General features: G+C 45.5%; 1 protein-coding gene across 1 annotated transcript in view; it reads left to right on the top strand.

Annotated features, from left to right (window-relative positions):
- The window catches only part of LOC100607540 (S-adenosyl-L-methionine-dependent tRNA 4-demethylwyosine synthase TYW1), a 275,604-nt gene that overhangs the window by 21,524 nt on the left and 237,005 nt on the right, over positions 1 to 17,075 (top strand). Inside the window, exons 5-7 of the mRNA XM_030795676.1 lie at positions 1,425 to 1,619; positions 4,880 to 5,170; positions 15,018 to 15,140. Coding sequence (XP_030651536.1) covers positions 1,425 to 1,619; positions 4,880 to 5,170; positions 15,018 to 15,140 — 609 coding nt within the window. The remainder of the gene's footprint in view (positions 1 to 1,424; positions 1,620 to 4,879; positions 5,171 to 15,017; positions 15,141 to 17,075) is intronic.

The following is a 17,075-nucleotide window of genomic DNA, read 5'->3' as shown; positions in this document are numbered from 1 at the left end:
AAAGGCTGGGCGCGGTGGCTCACGCTTGTAATCCCAGCACTTTGGGAGGCCGAGGCGGGCGAATCACGAGGTCAGGAGACCGAGACCACGGTGAAACCCCGTCTCTACTAAAAATACAAAAAAATTAGCCGGGCGTGGTGGCGGGCGCCTGTAGTCCCAGCTACTCGGAGAGGCTGAGGCAGGAGAATGACGTGAACCCGGGAGGCGGAGCTTGCAGTGAGCCGAGATTGCGCCACTGCACTCCAGCCTGGGCGACAGAGCGAGACTCCGTCTCAAAAAAAAAAACAGGAAAAAAACCTCTAAAATCCAAAATACTTCCCATCCTAAACATTTTGGGTAACGGATACCTAGCCTGTATTTTGTTTCCCTGGGATTTGCAACAGTTCTGTTTAGATAATGGTGTCAAGTGTTAAATTACTTTATGTTTAAAAATTTTTATTGCTTTAATTTATTAATTTTTTAGAGAGCTCTCTGTATTTTTCTTTTCTTTTCTTTGTTTTTTTTTTTTGAGATGGAGTCTTCGCTTTATTGCCCGGGCTGGAGTGCAGTGTGCAGTGTGCAGTGGTGTGATTGTGGCCCACTGCAGCCTCAGCCTCCTGGGCTCAAGCAGTTCTCCTGCCTCAGCCTCCCGAGTAGCTGGAACTACAGGCACCCACTACCACGCCTGCCTAGTTTTTGTATTTTTAGTAGAGACGGGGTTTCACTGTGTTGCTTAGGCTAGTCTTGAACTCCTGACCTGAAGTGATCCACCCGCCTCAGCCTCCCAAAGTCCTGGGATTACAGGTGTGAGCCACCAGCCCCAGCCAACATCCACTGCCCTGATATGGATATTCACAGCTTCTTGCCTGAGGAGATGGTAATAGACCAAGAACACGGTTCCCCTATTCCTTGGAGATTTTGGAGATTTAAAACAATCTCAAACACCAAATACAGCTCTTACTGGATAAGCAAGGTCACTACATTCCTCGTCTTTCTGACACCACAGAGCAGTGGAAGCAGGAACATGAGCTGTTGTTTTCTCTTAAGGTTTGAAACTCAGGTGCCTTATTTTCCCCTAATGTGTTCTTCCATTAGTAGCCACTGTGCCTGGCCATCTCTTTGTTATTTTTTCTTGATTGATTTGGATTTTGTTTCCACTGTGGCAAAGCAGTGATGATGAGAATGTATAGTCTGCATAATGGAATGGCGTGTATGGTGAAATATACCAGGAGGTATATTGGCAGGAGCAAGGGACTGGGTTTTCTCCTCTGTGCAAGCTGTTCTTGCTGTGTTTCTTAGTTATGCCCTTCCCTTTCGAAAATGAGTCACGTTTATGAAGATGCCCTTTGTTCTTAGAGATGAGTATGCATTTTTTCAAAGGATTTTCTTCATTGAGATAATTTATGCCTTGAATATTCTACTGAAACAATTACTTTCTTGGTTAGGTGACTAGTAAAAATCTCTGTGTCTTCCTGGTTGCGACATATACTGATGGCCGACCAACCGAAAGTGCAGAGTGGTTCTGCAAATGGTTAGAGGAAGCATCCATTGATTTTCGATTTGGCAAAACTTACCTGAAGGGTATGAGATATGCGGTATTTGGCCTGGGAAATTCTGCCTATGCCAGCCACTTCAACAAGGTAGGTCTATATTGAATTATAGGAATAAATTCTCCCTATAAACACACACACACATGCACACACGTACACACACACACACACACGTATGTGAAATAATCCACAAACTTTGGTAGCTAGTAATAAATACATTTCTTCTATTATTTTATTGGTTGATTGAGACAGAGTTTTGCTCTGTCGCCCAGGCTGGAGTGCAGTCGCACCATTTCAGCTCACTGCAACTTCCACCTCCCGGGTTCAAGTGATTCTCCTGCCTCAACCTCCCGAGTAGCTGGGATTACTGGCATGTGCCACCACGCTTGGCTAATTTTTGTATTTTTACTAGAGACAGGGTTTCACCATGCCAGCCAGGCTAGTTGTGAACTCCTGGCCTCATGTGATCCGCCCAAAGTGAGCCACTGCGCCCGGCCTCTTCTGCTTTTTTTTTGGAGACAGAGACTTGCTCTATCCCCTAGCTGGGGTGCAGTGGCACGATCTTGGCTGACTGCAATCTCTGCCTCCCAGGTTCAAGCGATTCTCATTTATTAGCCTCCCGAGTAGCTGGGATTACAGGCACCCACCACCATGCCCGGCTAATTGTTTTGTATTTTTAGTAGAGACAGGGTTTCACCATGTTGGCCAGGCTGTTCTCGAACTCCTGACCTCAGGTGATCCACCCACCTCGGCCTCCCAGAGTGCTGGGATTACAGATGTGAGCCACCATGCCCAGCCTGCCCAAGCTCTTTATGCAGGTGAACTCTTAAAAAGAATTTTTTTTAAATTATGTTTATTTTTTTCAAGACAGGGTCTTGCTTTGTCATCCAGGCTGGAATGCAGTGACCTGATCAGAATTCTGTGAACCTTGAAGTCCTAGGCTCAAGGGATCCTCCCAAGTCAGCCTCCCTATCAGCTGGAACTATAGGCGTGCACCACTATCCCTGGCTAATCTTTCAATTTTTTGTAGAGATGAGGGTCTCACTGTGTTGCCCAGGCTTGGTTCAAACTCCTGGCCTCAAGCAGTTCTACCCACCTCAGCCTCCCAAATTTCTGGGATTACAAGCGTGAACGTGTCCAGCCTGAACTCAGTTTTAAAAAATCATGAATTTTTTGGCTGGGCTTGGTGGCTCATGCCTGTAATCCCAGCACTTTGGGAGGCTGAGGCGGGCGGATCACAAGGTCAGGAGATTGAGACCATCCTGGCTAACATGGTGAAACCCCGTCTCTACTAAAAATACAAAAAAATTAGCCGGGTATGGTGGCAGGCGCCTGTAGTCCCAGCTACTCGGGAGGCTGAGGCAGGAGAATGGCGTGAACTCGGGAGGCGGAGCTTGCAGTGAGCTGAGATCTCACCACTGCACTCCAGCTGGGTGACAGAGCGAGACTCCGTCTCAGAGAAAAAAAAAAATCATGAATTTTTCAAGGGAAATGGAGGAAAAAACATTCATTGCACTTTATGTAATAAAACATTAAATTTTTTGGTTAGTTTTCCTGGGCTGTTTTTCTAAATGAAATTAACTTGGATCCTTTTGCATCCTGTTCTCTACATTTGAAAAAATGAAACGATGGACCTCTCAGTTTCTTGGTCATTTGCATTGTGTACCTCTTCCTAGGGATGGGCCCTGCCTAGCTGTCTGTCTCTGGTGGAGTGTGAGTAACGGTAGAGGTGGAGAGTTTTCTTTAAAAGCTGTTTACGGCCGGGCGCAGTGGCACACACCTGTAATCCCAGCACTTTGGGAGGCAGAGGCGGGCAGATCACCTGAGGTCGGGAGTTCAACCCCAGCCTGACCAACATGGAGAAACCCCATCTCTACTAAAAATACAAAATTAGCCAGGTATGGTGGCGCATGCCTGTAGTCCCAACTACTTGGGAGGCTGAGGCAGGAGAATCACTTGAACCTGGGAGGTGGATGTTGCAGTGAGCCGAGGTTGTGCCATTGCACTCCAGCCTGAGTAACGAGTGAAACTCCGTCTCAAAAAAAAATAAATAAATAAAATAAAAGCTCTTTTCATTCTGTTGTTGTGTCACAATGTAGATTTTGCTCCATATTTTCATTAAAAACATTTTTGATTGTGTGTTTTTTGAGACAGGGTCTCACCGTGTTGCCTAGGTTGGAGTTCAGTGGCATGATCATAGCTTGCTGCAGCCTCGACCTCCCTGGGCTCAGGTGATCCTCCCAGCTTAGCCTGCTGAGTAGCTGGGACCACAGGGGCCCACCACACATCCAGCTAGTTTTTGTATTTTTTGTAGAGATGGGGTTTTACTTTGGTGCCCAGGTTGGTGTTGAACTCGGGCTTGAGCATTCTTCTCATTCCGGTCTCCCAAGGTGCTGGAATTATAGGCATGAGCCACTGCATCTGGCCTCTCCCCATATTGTCAAATAAATTACACTATGAATGGGAAAATTCAGATATATAAAATTTTTTTTTTTTTTTTTGAGACAGAGTCACTTTCTTGCCCAGGCTGGAGTGCAATGGCGCAATCTCGGCTCATTGCAACTTCTGCCTCCTGGGTTCAAGGAATTCTCATGCCTTGGCCTTCCAAGTAGCCTGAATTATAGGCATGTGCCACCACGCCCCACTAGTTATTGTATTTTTAGTAGAGATGGGGTCTCACCATGTTGACCAGGCTGGTCTTGAACTCCTGGCCTCAAACAATCTGCCTGCCTCAGCCTCCCAAAGTGCTGGGATTACAGACGTGAGACACTTCGCCTGGCCTAGATATGTAAATATTTTGTTTAATGCCTTGCCACTCAGGAAGCTTATTAAGTTTTTGAACTCTTAACTATGCCTCTGATAACCCCTGTTCCTCAGCTTAATTGCTTCATATCACAGTGAAATAAATTACTGAGTTTAGGAAATTACGAATCTTGCCAAATTGATTACACTTTCATTTTACAACTGAATAGGCTTAGGCCCCATAGGCTTTGTTACATTTTTGGAACTCATTTATTTTGTTAACTCCTGTTTTGTTCTTATCATGATATAGAATGGTAGGTTTCAAATTTTTTTTTAGTCATTAACCCTTCATTTGATAAAGGGGCTTTGTTTTTCCTTTTGTTTAAAAAAGAAAATCTAATGCAGAAAAGTAGAATACATAAAATGCGGCTCTTCTGGGTCAAGGCTGGAGCTTGAAGGCTTGAAGGTCATTTTGCCAAGCCATTTCCTCTTCCTTAGTGGCAGCCCATGACCAGGGGCCCCAGAAGGACTTCGGGCTTTTGCAGAGCAGTCTGGAAAACCCTGATTTAGAGAACTGTGCTTTTAGCCTATCTGTCTTTTCTTCACAGGTTGGCAAAAATGTTGACAAGTGGCTCTGGATGCTTGGCGCACATCGTGTGATGAGTCGAGGGGAGGGCGACTGCGACGTGGTTAAAAGCAAGCACGGCAGCATTGAGGCCGACTTCAGAGCATGGACGACCAAGTTCATCTCCCAGCTGCAGGCACTTCAGAAAGGGGAGAGAAAGAAGTCCTGTGGCGGCCACTGCAAGAAAGGCAAATGTGATTCTCACCAACATGGCTCAGAGGAGAGGGAGGAAGGATCTCACGAGCAGGATGAATTGTATCACAGAGACACTGAGGTATACCGCCTGTGTGTTCATCTCTCGAGGCTTTCCCCCTCTGCTTGGAGATCTCGAGCTTGACCTCTTCCTCAATAAACCATCTCATTGGCTTCTGGTTAGAAGGAAGATCTGGCCAAGTGCAGTGGCTCGCACTTGTAATCCCCACACTTTGGGAGGCCAAGGTGGGGGTATTGCTTGAGTCCAGGAGTTCGAGACCAGCCTGGGCAACATAGCAAGACCCTATCTTTACCACAATAATTTTAAATTTAGCAAGGCATAGTGGTGCATGCCTGTTGTCTCAGCTACGTAGGAGGTGGAGTTGGGAGGATTGCTTGAGCCCAGGAATTTGAGACTGCAGTGAGCTGTGATCATGCCACTGCCTTCCAGCCTGGGCAACAGAGTGAGACCCTGCCCCAAAAACAAAGACAGAAACAATAACAGAAAAGGAAGATGTGAAACTCATGTGGTGGTGTTTCAGAGAGAGAGAGAGAGGCCTTAGGAATTAAGCCATATCGTGCTAGATGCTTTCCAGAATCTCTTCTTTAGGCTGGGCACAGTGGCTCACGCTTGTAATCCCAGCACTTTTGGGAGGCCAAGGTGGGTGGATCACTTGAAGTCGGGAGTTCAAGACCATTCTGGCCAACATGGCAAAACCCCATCTCTACTAAAAATACAAAAATTAGCCGGGTGTGGTGGCGGGCACCTGTAATCCCAGCTACTCGGGAGGCTGAGGCACGAGAATCGCTTGAACCCGGGAGGTGGAGGTTGCAGTGATCTGAGATCATGCGACTGCACTCCAGCCCGGGCGACAGAGTGAGACTCAGTCTCAAAAAAAAAAAAGAAAAAACCACACACACACAACCAAAATCTCTTCTTTAATCCTTGCATTGTTAGAGTCAAGTAGATTTTTACCACATTTTGCAAGTTGCGAAACGGAGCCACAGAGAAGTTAAATTTGTCCCAGCCTGAGCTCACGTCTCATTATCCTGAGATCACACATACCTCCTGACTTCAATGACTCCATTAGTTACTCAAACTGAAGGCTGCAAGTCATCCTAGATTCCGCTCTTTTTCCCTCACATTCTGAGCATTTCTCTTGCCTCCTTCTTTAAATACCCCAATTCCTTTGAAGCTCCTGTCTTCAGGCTGTAACACTCCTGTCATCTTCACAGCTGTTATCTTTTGGCCACCTGGTCAGTTGCATAATTCAGCAGCAACTTTACATTCTGACTCATTGTCTCTCTCTCCACCCCTGTTCCTATCATTATTCTTTGAGGCTGTGGCATCCTTGTGGATGATCTGTCTAACACCCTGGCCTGCGGTTTCCTGGCCTTCACACCTCCAGCAACCATTTCTCCACTGACCTTGGTCTCTCCCTTACATGGGCACATCTGAAATTCAAGTTCCTCTCATGCTTACTATGACCTCATTCTGTGGCCTCTACTTTAACAACATTCCTTTTTTTTTTTTTGAGACAGGGTCTCATTCTGTCACCCACAGTCTGGTGTACAACAGTATGATCATGGCTCACTGCAGCCTCGACCTCCCCAGGGAGTGGTGATCCTCCCACTTCAGCCTCCCAAGTAGCTGGGATTATAGGCATGTGCCACCACACCTAGCTAATTTGTCTATTTTTTGCAGAGATGGAGTTTCACCATGTTGCCCAGGCTGGTTTTGAACACTTGGGCTCAAGCGATCCACTTGGCCCGGCCTCCCAAAATGTTGGGATCATAGGCATGAGCAACTGTGCCTGGCCTTTAAAATTCTTTTGATCCGGCCAGGTGTGGTGGCTCACGCCTGTAATCCCAGCACTTTGGGAGGCTGAGGCGGATAGATCACGAGGTCAGGAATTCGAGACCAGCCTGGCCAACAATGGTAAACCCCGTCTCTACTAAAAATATAAAAATTAGCTGGGCGTGGTGGTGGGTGCCTGTAATCCTAGCTACTTGGGAGGCTGAGGCAGGAGAATCACTTGAACCCAAGGCCTTCACTTTGGGAGGCCGAGGTGGGCGGATCACTTGAGGTCAGGAGTTCAACACTAACCTGGCCAATATGGTGAACCCCGTCTCCACTAAAAGTACAAAAATTACCCAGGTGTGGTGGCACGCGCCTGTAGTCCCAGCTACTCCAGAGGCTGAGACAGGAGAATGCTGGAACCGGGGAGGCGGAGGTTGCAGTGAGCCGAGATTGCGCCACTGCACTCCAATCTGGGCAACAGAGCAAGACTTTGTCTCAAAAAAAAAAAAAAAACCCTTATTTAGTTTGTGTTGTTTTCTGCAGGAGAGTTGTTGAAAGTGTGCAGTCTGTCGTATGGCTGGGAACAGAAGTCTCTGTCAACTCTCAGCTACTCCACTTTGGCTTTCTCTCCCCCTGAACTGCTCTTTTCTACACCCAGGGGACTTCATATCATCAAGCCTGAGGGGGATTTACAAAGGAAAATAGATTTTATTTAAGAGATGAAAGCTTTTCATTTTTATTTTATTACGTTATTTTATACAGGGTCTTGCTTTGTTGCCCAGGCCAGAGTGTCGTGGAGTGATCATAGCTCACTGCAGCTTTGAACTCCTTAGCTCAGGTGATCCTCCTGCCTCGGCCTCCTGGGTAGCAGGGATTTACAGGCCTGAGCCACCATCCTGTCTACTTCTAATTTTTGATTTTGTAGAGACAAGGTCTCACTATTTTGCCCAGGCTGATCTTGAACTCAGCCTCCAGCGATCCTCCCACCCACCTTGGCCTCCCAAAGTGTTGGGATTACAGGCATGAGCTTCCACACTGGCTGCAAGCTCTGTAAGTTATGGGACCCATAATCTGAATTGAAATTGATGTTTCATTCCAATTTCATTGCAGTCATAGCTTGGACTGAAATGAAATTGGAATGGAACATCTGTCATATCACTTCCTGTTGAGCTAAATAATTATCTCTTGAAGCCATCTGCTCTGTGGGCTTGACTCAGACTGACTGACTCCAGGTAGCCATAAAATGCTATTTGCATTGCACACCATACCTCATATCCTGTCATTCAACAGTGCATAGCTAATCACTAATCAATATTATCACTGTAAAGCAATGAGAATTTCTGTGCAACAACTTGGTATCGACCACTCCTTGTTCCCTTTGCTTTTAAAAACCTGCTTATAATAAAAGCTAATGGAGCAGTCCTTTCAACTGCAAAGTGTGTCTGAGGCAGCTGCCCTCATTTTGGCTCAAATAAACCCTTTAAATTATATTTTGGCTAGGTGCAGTGGCTCACCCCTGTAATCCCAATCCCAGTGCTGTCCGAGGCCAAGATGGGAGGATTGCTCGAGGCCAGGAGTTAGAGACTAGCCTGGGCAACATAGTGAGACGCTTTCTCTAATTTAAAAAAGGGGCTGGGCATGGTGGCTCATGCCTGTAATCCCAGCACTTTGGGAGGCCGAGACGGGCAGATCACTTGAGGTCAGGAGTTTGAGACAGCCTGGCCAACATGGTGAAACCCTGTCTCTACTGAAAATATAAAAAAAATTAGCTGGGTGCGGTGGTGGGTGCCTGTAATCCCAGCTACTCGGGAGGCTGAGGCAGGAGAATTGCTTGAACCTGGAAGGTGGAGGTTGCAGTGAGCCGAGATTGTGGCACTGCACTATATATAGCCTGGGTAACAAGAGCAAAAACTGCATCTCAAAAAAAAAAAAAAAAATTAAAAAGAAAATAATGTTTTGCGTCTCACCTTCTTTCTTTTAGATCTACAAGTCTTATGGATATTTCTGTTTTTATTTTACTTGACTTCTCAACAGCATTTGTCATAGCTGATTCCTCCTTTGAATCTATCCTCCTGACTTTCATGACGTTATTGTCATGGAGTTTCTCCTTTTTTACTTGGGGTCTTTTCCTTTTCTTTGTTCAGCCTCTGCATGTTGGAGTGATTCAGGTTTGGTGCTGGATTAAGCACTGACACTTTCTTCCCGGGTGATCTCATCCAGTTTCACGACTTTAAACATTGTCCATGTGCCAGTTATTCCCACATTTGTATTTCCAGATCCAGGGTCAACCCTGAATTCTCTTCTCATATATGCAGCTGCCTTTTTATAATTTATTCTTGTATATGTGATGCTTCACAAATCCAAAATGGAGCTCTTGATCTCCACCATTCTGTTCTGTTCCGCTGTCGCGCTTCCCATCTCAAGAAACACTCCCACCATCTCAGTGGCTTAAAAAGAAACCTGAGACCTGTGCTTGATTCTTTCCTTTTCCTCATTCCTGCATTGAATTCCTAAGTAAGTCTGATTCCTTCTTTGTCTAAAACAGAGGTCAGCAAACTTTCTATGAAGGGCCAGTTAGTCAATATTTTCAGCATTGTAGGCCCATGGTTTTTGTTGAAACTGTCAAGTCTGCCATTGTGTCAAGACAACAGCCATAGGCGACATGTAAATGAATTGTCATGTTGAGATCTGGCCTGAGGCTGCTTGGATTTGGCCATAGTTTGCAGACCTCTGGCTAAAAATATTTCACATCCATCCAATTCCTCCATCTCTACTGCTAACCTGCAAGTTCAAGCCATATTGCTTGACCAGACTACTGTAGCAGCCACCTATCTTGTCCTTCTCCTATCTCTTCTCCATCTATCATTCAGAGTAGTCTTTTTGGGGGGCGAGGGGTGGGGAACAGGGTCTGTCCCAGGCTGGAGTATAGTGGCACACTCTTGGCTCACTGCAGCAGCCTCCTGGGCTCAAGCGATCCTCCCGCATCAGCTTCCTGAGTAGCTGGGACTACAGGTGCGCACCACTGTGCCCGGCTAATTTTTGTATATTTTGTAGAGACAGCATTTCACTATGTTGCCTAGGCTGATCTCAAACTGGGCTTAAGCAATCTGCCTGCCTTGGCTTTTCAAAGTGCTGGGATTACAGTGGTGACCCGCCACACCTGGCCTCAGAGCAATCTTTTTTTTTTCTTTTTTTGAGACAGAGTCTCTCTGTGTCTCCCAGGCTGGAGTGCAGTTGCGCGATCTCGGCTCACTGCAAGCTCCGCCTTCCAGGTTCACACCATTCTCTTGCCTCAGCCTCCGAGTAGCTGAGACTACAGACATCCGCCACCACGCCCAGCTAATTTTTTGTATTTTTAGTAGATACCGGCTTTCACCACATTAGCCAGGATGGTCTCTATCTCCTGACCTCGTGATCCACCCGCCTTGGCCTCCCAAAGTGCTGCGATTACAGATGTGAGCCATTGCGTCTGGCCAAGTAATCTTAAAAGTACAAATCAGACCATGTTACCCTCCTGTTTAAAAGTGATTTTTCGTTGCTGCTTTCATAAAAACTTCATTCCTTAGTGTGACCTTAGCACCTATCTGACTCTTGAATTTCACCATTGTCATCCTATTATTCTCTCTCTTCCTCTCCAGCCTCTAGCCACGTGGTCTCCTTGGTGCTAAAAATATTTGTCAAGGCCGGGCGCGGTGGCTCATACCTGTAATCCCAGCAGTTTGGGAGTCCAAGGCGGGCGGATCACAAGGTCGGGAGTTCGAGACCAGCCTGACCAACATGGTGAAACGCTGTCTCTATTAAAAATACAAAAATTAGCTGGGCATGGTGGTGGGCACCTGTAATCCCAGCTACTCAAGAGGCTGAAGCAGGAGAATCGCTTGAACCTGGGAGGTGGAGGTTGCAGTGAGCTGAGATTGCGCCACTGCACTCCAGCCTGGGCGACAGAGTGAGACTCTGTCTCCAAAAAAAATTAAAAACTAATTTGTCAAATGAGTTTGAATATCCAACCTTCTGCTCACCTGTTACTCTTTAGTTCAGGCCAACATCTTTTCTTCCCTAGGGGATTATCATATGTTGTTCAGATTTATCCTTGTCTATAGTCTTGTTTCCCTTAAATTACTTTCTGTCTTCCCAGTTGAGTGAGCTATTGAAATGCAGGTCTGTGTTATTTCTCTGTTCAGACCATGTTAGACGCTTCTCATTCTCTCTTTCTGGGACAGGCAAGATCCTTTGCAGGCCAGCCCACATCTTTCTCTGCTACATTTTCTCCCCATGTCATGTGCTTTATTCTCCATCTGCTGGTACTTTCTGAGTGGCTGATAGTAGCTGCATGCCTCCTGGTGCTTGCCTAAGTGACTTTGCCCATCCTCTTCCAACAGCGTTCCCACATGTCTTTCTCTGGCCAGGGCTGTTTACTTACCCTTCACATTTGACTCAGGTATTGTCTCATTCAGGCAGCCACCCGTGGATTTGGAGCCCACTGCATGGCTCCTTTTCATATTCCTAAACCCTTTCATTAAAGCATTGCCCCTTTCAATGTAGTATCTGTGTGTCTCTTACTGGATTGGAATCTTTGTGAGGACCACGGGGAACGTGTCGCATTAATTTTCTAGCACTACTGGCTACCATGAGTATATTCAGTGTTCAAGATAACTTTGAAGTTTCCCAAGGTCACAGAACCAAGTTAGCAGTTTTGATTTGATTAGATGTGAAGATGAAATAGGTTCCTTTTGGAAAAAGTAAATTCTCGACATGAGTCTTTTTCCATTAGAAACTTGAGTCGAAGGAGGAGTTATCAAGGAGAGTCTAGGACAGGAATCAGCAAACAGGCTCACTGGCTAGATCCAGCCTATTGCCTGCTTTTTTTTTTGAGACAGGGGCTGGGCTGTCCCCCAGGCTGGAGTGCAGTAGTGAATAGCTCACTGCAGCCTCTAACTCCTGGGCTCAAGTGATCCTTCTATCTCAGCCTCCTGAGTAGCTGGGCCTACAGGCATGCACCATCATGCCCAGCTAAGCTTTTTTACTTTTTGTAGAGATGAGGTCCCACTATGTTGCCCAGGCTGGTCTCAAATTCCTGAGCTCAAGTGATCCTCCTGCCTTGGCCTCCCAAAGTATTGGGATTATAAGTGTGAGCCACTGCATCTAGCTTGTTTTTTAATTTTTTAAAATAAGGGTTTTGGGAGCATAGCCATGCTCATTCATTTATGTATTGTCATAGCTGCTTTGGTGTTAGAGGGGCAGATTTGCATAGTTAAGACAGGATTGTATGTCCCACAAGGTCAGAAATACAATTTGGTGTTTTACAGCAAAAGTTTACAGACTTCTTGTCCAGGATAACATGGGGAGATTGGACTAGATGATCCATGATGTCTCTTCTGTGTCTAAGATTCTGAAATTTATTGGAAATGATGAGGTAGGAGCGCAGGACACATGGGCAATACAGAACTTATTGCAATTCTAGGAAAATGAGTACATCAGGAGATCCTAATACTCAAGATATTCTTTTTTTTTTTAATTTTTTTTTGCACACAAAACAATAAACATTTTCTAAAAATACATACAAACAAAAAGATGCATATCAAACGTATTAGGAAGGTTGCACATGGGAAGACGGGGAATAGAAATGGGGGATGGGAATTAAAGAAAATAAATGAGAGAGGGACTTTGTATGGATCAATGATAATAACTCAATCCTCTATTTGACAAAGAAGAAGGAGAAGGAAGAGGAAGAAAAAGCAAGTGGGATAAAGGATCAGAAAGGGAGGAAAATAGAAAAAATTAGAGTATGACTCCAGGGTAGATCTGTTTTGTTGTCGCTGGGTTGGTTGGTTGGTTTGTCTGTTGTATTTTTCATATGTTTCGCCACGTTGGCCAGGCTGGTCTCGAACTCCTAGCCTCAAGTGATCAACCCGCCTCGGCACCCCAGAGTGCTGGGACTACAGGCGTGAGCCACCACGTCCAGCCCCCACATTGCATCTGGCCTCCGTGGTAGACTTCCCAGATGGGGCGGCCGGGCAGAGGCGCTCCCCACATACCAGATAGGGCGGCCGGGCAGAGGCGCTCCTCACTTCCTAGACGGGGTGGCGGCTGGGCAGAGGTGCTCCTCCCTTCCCAGACGGGGCGGCCGGGCAGAGGTGCTCCTCACATCCCAGACGATGGGCGGCCGGGCAGAGGCGCTCCTCACTTCCCAGACGATGGGCGGCCGGGCAGAGGCGCTCCTCGCTTCCCAGACAGGGCGGCCGGGCAGAGGCGCTCTTCACTTCCCAGACGATGGGTGGCCGGGCAGAGGTGCTCCTCACATCCCAGACGGGGCGGCCAGACACCTGGCCTACCTACAGATTAATTTAAAAAGAAATGTCTGAAACCTACGTTTGAAAACTTTAAAACATTCCTGAATGATATCAAAGTGGACTCGACAAACTGGTTGGGAGACACTGGACTAGAAGATCTAAAAATGGACTAATTGTTAGAAAGTATGTTTCAGGTGGTGTACTTGTCTCTTCTTGATAGCTTGGGCATGAGGCTGGGATATCAGGGTGGAGTTAACTGGCAGAGATTTTCTGTTGAAGCTGGGCTAAATTAAAGAGCACATTCATACACATTTCTGGAAACAATTTATTTTGTCATCTGGAAGCAAGGCAGAGAAGACTCCACTCATTTATTGACAAAGCAAAAGAGAACCAGGGAGCCAGCCACAGCGCCGCTTCTGTAGTCTCAGGCTTGGTTTCAAATAGGAGAGGGTAAGATCGTCCATGATAATCCTATCATCTGGTGCAGGACAGGCGTGACCTTGTCCAAGAGGGGCTGTTTTATTTTGTATTGAACACTTGATCAGCAGCATCTGATTATGTGACATCTCTCTGCTATACTGTGGGGCATATTGGCCAGCATATGAAGGTTATTGACATTTTGCTTCTTTTAATTGAATTGCTTGAACCAAGGAGGTAGAGGTTTCAGTGAGTTAAGATCACGCCACTGCACTCCAGCCTGGGTGACAGAGCGAGACTCAACAACAACAACAACAACAACAACAAAAAAGCAAAAAAATCTCTCTAACATTTGATTCCGCCTTATCCTCCATTAGAGAAAGGGATGAAGGCTGCCACGTATTAGCCATGATTTCTTAACTTCACTACCTGTAATTTCCTCATCTATGAGATGAGGTTGAACCTGTCTACATCATAAGTAGTTAAGGATGAAATGAATGGGTATATGAACATTGTGTTGGGGACGTAGTAGATACTCAGCAAATGTGTCTTCCCAGTGATGTCACATTCCCTCTACTTCTGCTTGGCATGTGTCTCATTCCCCTGAGCCCAGCTCATGTCATTGTGACGTGGGAGGGCAGGTGAAGTGTTAGTTGTTGCCACTCCATCATGCCCTTTCACAGTTGTTAGTCTGATGCTAAAGACTGAAGATTTATTTCTTCATTGTTGTTGTTGTTGTTTTTTGTAGAGATGAGGGTTTCACTATGTTGCCCAGGCTGGTCTTGAACTCCTGGCTTCAAGCGACGCTCCTGCGTCAGCCTCCTAAGTAGTTGGGACTATAGGCATGTGCTACCACATCTGGCTAATTGTATACATTTTTTGTAGCATTGTGGTCTTGCTATGTTCCCCAGGCTGGTTCCAAACTCCTGAGGTTTCAAAGTCCTCCCATCTTGGCCTCACAAAGTGCTGGGATTATGGGTGAGAGCCACCATGCCTGGCCAAATTTTATTTTTAAATTAAGAATTTATAGACAGCCGGGTGCTGTGGCTCACGCCTGTAATCTCAGCACTTTAGGAGGCTGAGGTGGGTGGATTACCTGAGGCCAGGGGTTCGAGACCAGCCTGGCCAACACGGTGAAACCCTGTCTCTACTAAAAATACAAAAATTAGCCGGGCGTGATGGTAGGCGCCTGTGATCCTAGCTACTTGGGAGGCTGAGGCAGGAGAATCGCTTGAACCTGAGAGGTGGAGGTTGCAGTGAGCCGAGATCATGCCACTGCACTCCACCCTGGGCGACAGAGCGAGACCCTGTCTCAAAAAAAGAATTTAGAGACATAGTGAATTCTCAGTGTGGGAGGGAGGGTAAAAGAACTTTGCCTTTGCCCCTTTGAACAATGTGTTTTTGAAGCATTTCTCTTCCAGGAGGAAGAACCCTTTGAGAGCTCCAGTGAAGAAGAGTTTGGTGATGAGGACCATCAGAGCCTAAATTCCATTGTTGATGTTGAAGATTTGGGCAAAATTATGGATCATGTGAAGAAAGAAAAGGTACCATTACTTTGGGAAATGTTGCACTTGGCTCCCGCAGTTGGTTAACATTTAGTATTTCTTTATTGCTGTGTAGTCCCTCTGAGCTCACAAGAGTAGTTTCATTTCTCTAGCTTCTGTCTTGAGAGTTTTATAATTTTTTTGCCATTTTTCATGAGCGTAGTGAACATCTCCCCTCTCAGCCCTGTGAAAGTCATCTCATCAGAGGATAAGCAGGAGATTTGAGAACAAGGACTGAGGACAGTGTAGATCGGGGGCGTCCAATCTTTTGGTTTTCCTGGGCCACATTGGTAGAAAAATTGTCTTGGGCCACACATGAAATACAGTAATGATAGCTGATGAGCTAAAAAAAAAAAAAAAAAAAAATCACAAAAAATATCTCATAATGTTTTAAGAAAGCTTACAAATTTGTGTTGGGCCAGTGGGCTGTGGGTGGACAAGCTTGGTGTAGATGGTTAGAGAGATTGTATTCAGGGCTATTTGAAGATGAACAGCATGATAGGATTTATTATGGTTGAGATTCCAAGTGAAACTCCAGTGTAAATTTGCTTCTCTGCTGTATAGACTAAGTGGTGTTGGGACTTAAGGATGGCAGCCTGGTCTGTGGGTGTGGAGATCAGCATGAGTGGGGCCCCTAGGAACCCAGGAAATACCAATCTGGGATGTGACTGTTTCAGTGACTAGATGAATGTGAGAATGTACGATGCAGTAGGATTTCATGCAGAGTCCAGTGATCTAAAATTGAAATAATATTGTATATACTATACTATAAAAATAACTGCCTCAGTTTAACTGTGAGTTTTGGAAAATGAGAATACCCTAAATTAAAATTATATGTAGTCCAGAGCCTTAAAAAAAAAGCTACTAGAAAATCCAAGAAAATCAATGCTAAAACCTATACAAATTCAAATGAACTCAGTAAGGTTAGCAGGATATCATAATGTAGAAAGTCAATAGACGTTATATTTCCAAACAATAACCAGTTAGAAGCTACAGTAAAAGAGAACACCTCATTTAGACTAGCTACATAAAAGATAATTACCTACCGATTAATTTATTTTTTATTCTTTTGAGATGGAATCTCATTCTGTCACCCAGGCTGGAGTGCAGTGGTGCGATCTCAGCTCACTGCAACCTCTGCGTCCTGGGTTCAAGCGATTCTCCTGCCTCACCCTCTCGAGTAGCTGGGACTACAGGTGCACACCACCACGCTGAGCTAATTTTTGTGTTTTTAGTAGAGACGGGATTTTGCCATGTTGGCCAGGCTGATCTTGAACTCCTGACCTCAGGTGATCTGCCTGCCTTGGCCTCCTATAGTGCTGGGATTACACGCGTGACCTACCACACCTGGCCTACCTACAGATTAATTTAAAAAGAAATGTCTGAAACCTACGTTGGAAAACTTTAAAACATTCCTGAATGATATCAAAGTGGACTCGAACAAATGGAAAGACATTCCTTGTTTTAGGTAGAGTGACTCAAAATGGTAAAGATGTCAGTTCTCTTAATATATGTTTGATGGAATCCCAGTAAAAATTCCAGTAAGTCCTCTAGCATCCTAGATCTAGATTGATCTATTCATGTGGAAAAAATAAACATGGAATAATAGTTATGAAAACCCCGGTGAAAGTAGTGATGAGAAGGACTAACCCACATATTGAAATGTACCACAAGGTATCTCTAATTAAAACTGTAGTACTGGCTCATGATGAGACAAAGACCCTTGCAACAGAATAAAATTCTAAGAATATGTAGGAATTTCATATATGTTAAAGGTGGACTCTGAAGACCTGGAGTTTAAAAGGGACTCTAAAAATAAATTATGTTGGCTGAGTGCAGTGGCTCACCCTGTAATCCCAGCACTTTGGGAGGCTGAGGTGATGGGAGGATTTCTTGAAGCCAGGAGTTTGGGACCAGGCTCAGCAACATAGTGAA

Source organism: Nomascus leucogenys, chromosome 17, assembly GCF_006542625.1.
Source record: "Nomascus leucogenys isolate Asia chromosome 17, Asia_NLE_v1, whole genome shotgun sequence".
Lineage (NCBI taxonomy): Eukaryota > Metazoa > Chordata > Mammalia > Primates > Hylobatidae > Nomascus > Nomascus leucogenys.
This window is presented reverse-complemented; position numbering and strand designations above follow the sequence as displayed.